Below are 2,102 nucleotides of genomic sequence, written 5' to 3' on the forward strand. Positions count from 1 at the left end.
TACAAATCTTGCTCACTCATCCCTAGCAGTAAGCCCGAGTCACACTTGGGGTTGCTAAAAACAATAAACAACCCCACTTTCCTTGTTCCTTTGGCATCCTCTGGCTTTCTGCTCATCTGTCCAGGTCCTCAGACGGTGTCCTCCTTCTCCGATCTTCTCCTGGCGACTGCACTGACGTTCTCCCGGTGACGTTGGTGCATGTGTGGGTCTGCGCGGGAGGCGCAGGGGGACATTCAAATAATTTTGTATTGGATTTAATACAAAATACCTGTATTGAGTCCAATACAAGGAAATCTTTATTTTATATATATATATATATATATATATATATATATATATATTCATAATTTTATTTATATATAATACATGCTACTGTACAGTTAAATTACAGTTTTCACTATTTTTTACACCCTACACAGATTTTTTTTATTTAAAGTTTAATAATATATTTAATAAATATTGTATATATTTCGGTGAGTTATGCCTAAGAATTATAAGCCTACAATGTAAAAAAAATTTCCATGCAAAACAATGTAATGCTTTTTGCATGAAAATACGGACAGAATTAGAACACTAGGGGGGGGGTTAAACAGATAAAAAGATTAAAAAAATTCACCTGAATGAATAATTTTCACAAATACTCCAAATATTTCTTATTATGATCCAACCAGCTGCGGTGTTTTTAAAATTTGTCTTTGCTTTTTTATCCCAGAATTGACAAACATACAAAGGAAGTTATCATTTGTGCAAGAACAGCTGGGAAATTTGCAGTCTATTATGGTCCTTCAAAAAAAAGGTTTGTGCCTTAGCAATACACTTCAGATTTTTTTAAACAATGTCATTACAGCTCCAGCATCATGTTTAAGTATTTGGTTAGATGATGGCTGAAAATGCATGTTATGTATGTTAGACCCGTGACACCGCACATTGGTGTGTTTGCTTCTATATGCAATATGTACAGACAAATTAGGAAAATGTGGTAACATCCACATAGTAAGCTTTAGCGATTGATAGAAATGAAAACCAACAAATGAAAGGGAAAACCAGGGGATAGTAAGATTGTTGTGGAAAGGACTAGATGATGCTGGAAGTCCATCTGCCAGGAAATTAGGCGGATTCTATATGACTTGCTCTTGTCTATATTGCACACAAACAGAAGTTCAAAGTACAGCGAAATTAAAGTGAGCAAATTCAGTACAGGACAAGAGCTTGTACAACAATACAAGGCTGAAGGTAAAGCAGAAGTTAAGCTTTAAATACAATTTAATATTACTTTAAACATTATTTGTACAATTTTGTTTTTGACAATTTACCATAATTATTGCACTGAAGTAACATACCACTTTTCAAAACAAAGTGTAATACCAATTTAGTTTTATAGAATATCGAAGAATTAGAATCCCAGGCAGGTGCCTTATCCAGGGCTCTATGAATGAGATCTCAGCCACCACAGACTGACATAAAAAACACTTCTACTTTAGAGTATGGGAGGATTAGATCCCCTGCCAGTTTTGTGTTGTTGTCTATCTCTTTGTTGCAGTTTGCCATTTCATTTCTTGGCTAGTAAAACTTTTGTAACCATATTATAAAAATAGAGGAAATCTCTTGAATGAGAGCCTGAATAACAAAACATACCGACATAATTCTAAGTGTCGCACTCTAATATTAATGTCATTATTATTATTATTAATGATAATAATAATAATACTAATAATAATAATAATAAACAGGATTGTTTATATTTGATTTGATTATATTTGATTGATATAGCACCAACATATAATGCAGGGCTGTACATTAAATAGGGGTTGCAAATGACAGACAGATACAGACAGTGCCCCTGATTCATCATTGAAATCCGCGATAGCTGGAAGCACGAAAGTACGCGCGACCAGCGATCACGGATTAACGCGGTCCAGGACTCGAGTGCGTGCGTACACTTGCATCCTACATCACTGCCAGCCGGATTCCTGCCTTGCGCAATAGGGGTCGCGAATCTGCCAATTCAGGCAATTACATTTCAGCTGCGCGATTAAGGAGGATCTAAGCACAATGGTGAGATCATAGCAATTAATTAGCGCGCACCTGCTCTCTGTTCTGTG

General features: G+C 35.8%; 1 protein-coding gene across 1 annotated transcript in view; it reads left to right on the forward strand.

Moving 5' to 3' along the window:
* Nucleotides 1–2,102, forward strand: part of LOC140339206 (pulmonary surfactant-associated protein D-like) — a 9,913-nt gene that overhangs the window by 3,729 nt on the left and 4,082 nt on the right. The window contains exon 6 of the mRNA XM_072423777.1: nucleotides 713–796. Coding sequence (XP_072279878.1) covers nucleotides 713–796 — 84 coding nt within the window. The remainder of the gene's footprint in view (nucleotides 1–712; nucleotides 797–2,102) is intronic.

This window comes from Pyxicephalus adspersus, chromosome 10 (assembly GCF_032062135.1).
Source record: "Pyxicephalus adspersus chromosome 10, UCB_Pads_2.0, whole genome shotgun sequence".
Lineage (NCBI taxonomy): Eukaryota > Metazoa > Chordata > Amphibia > Anura > Pyxicephalidae > Pyxicephalus > Pyxicephalus adspersus.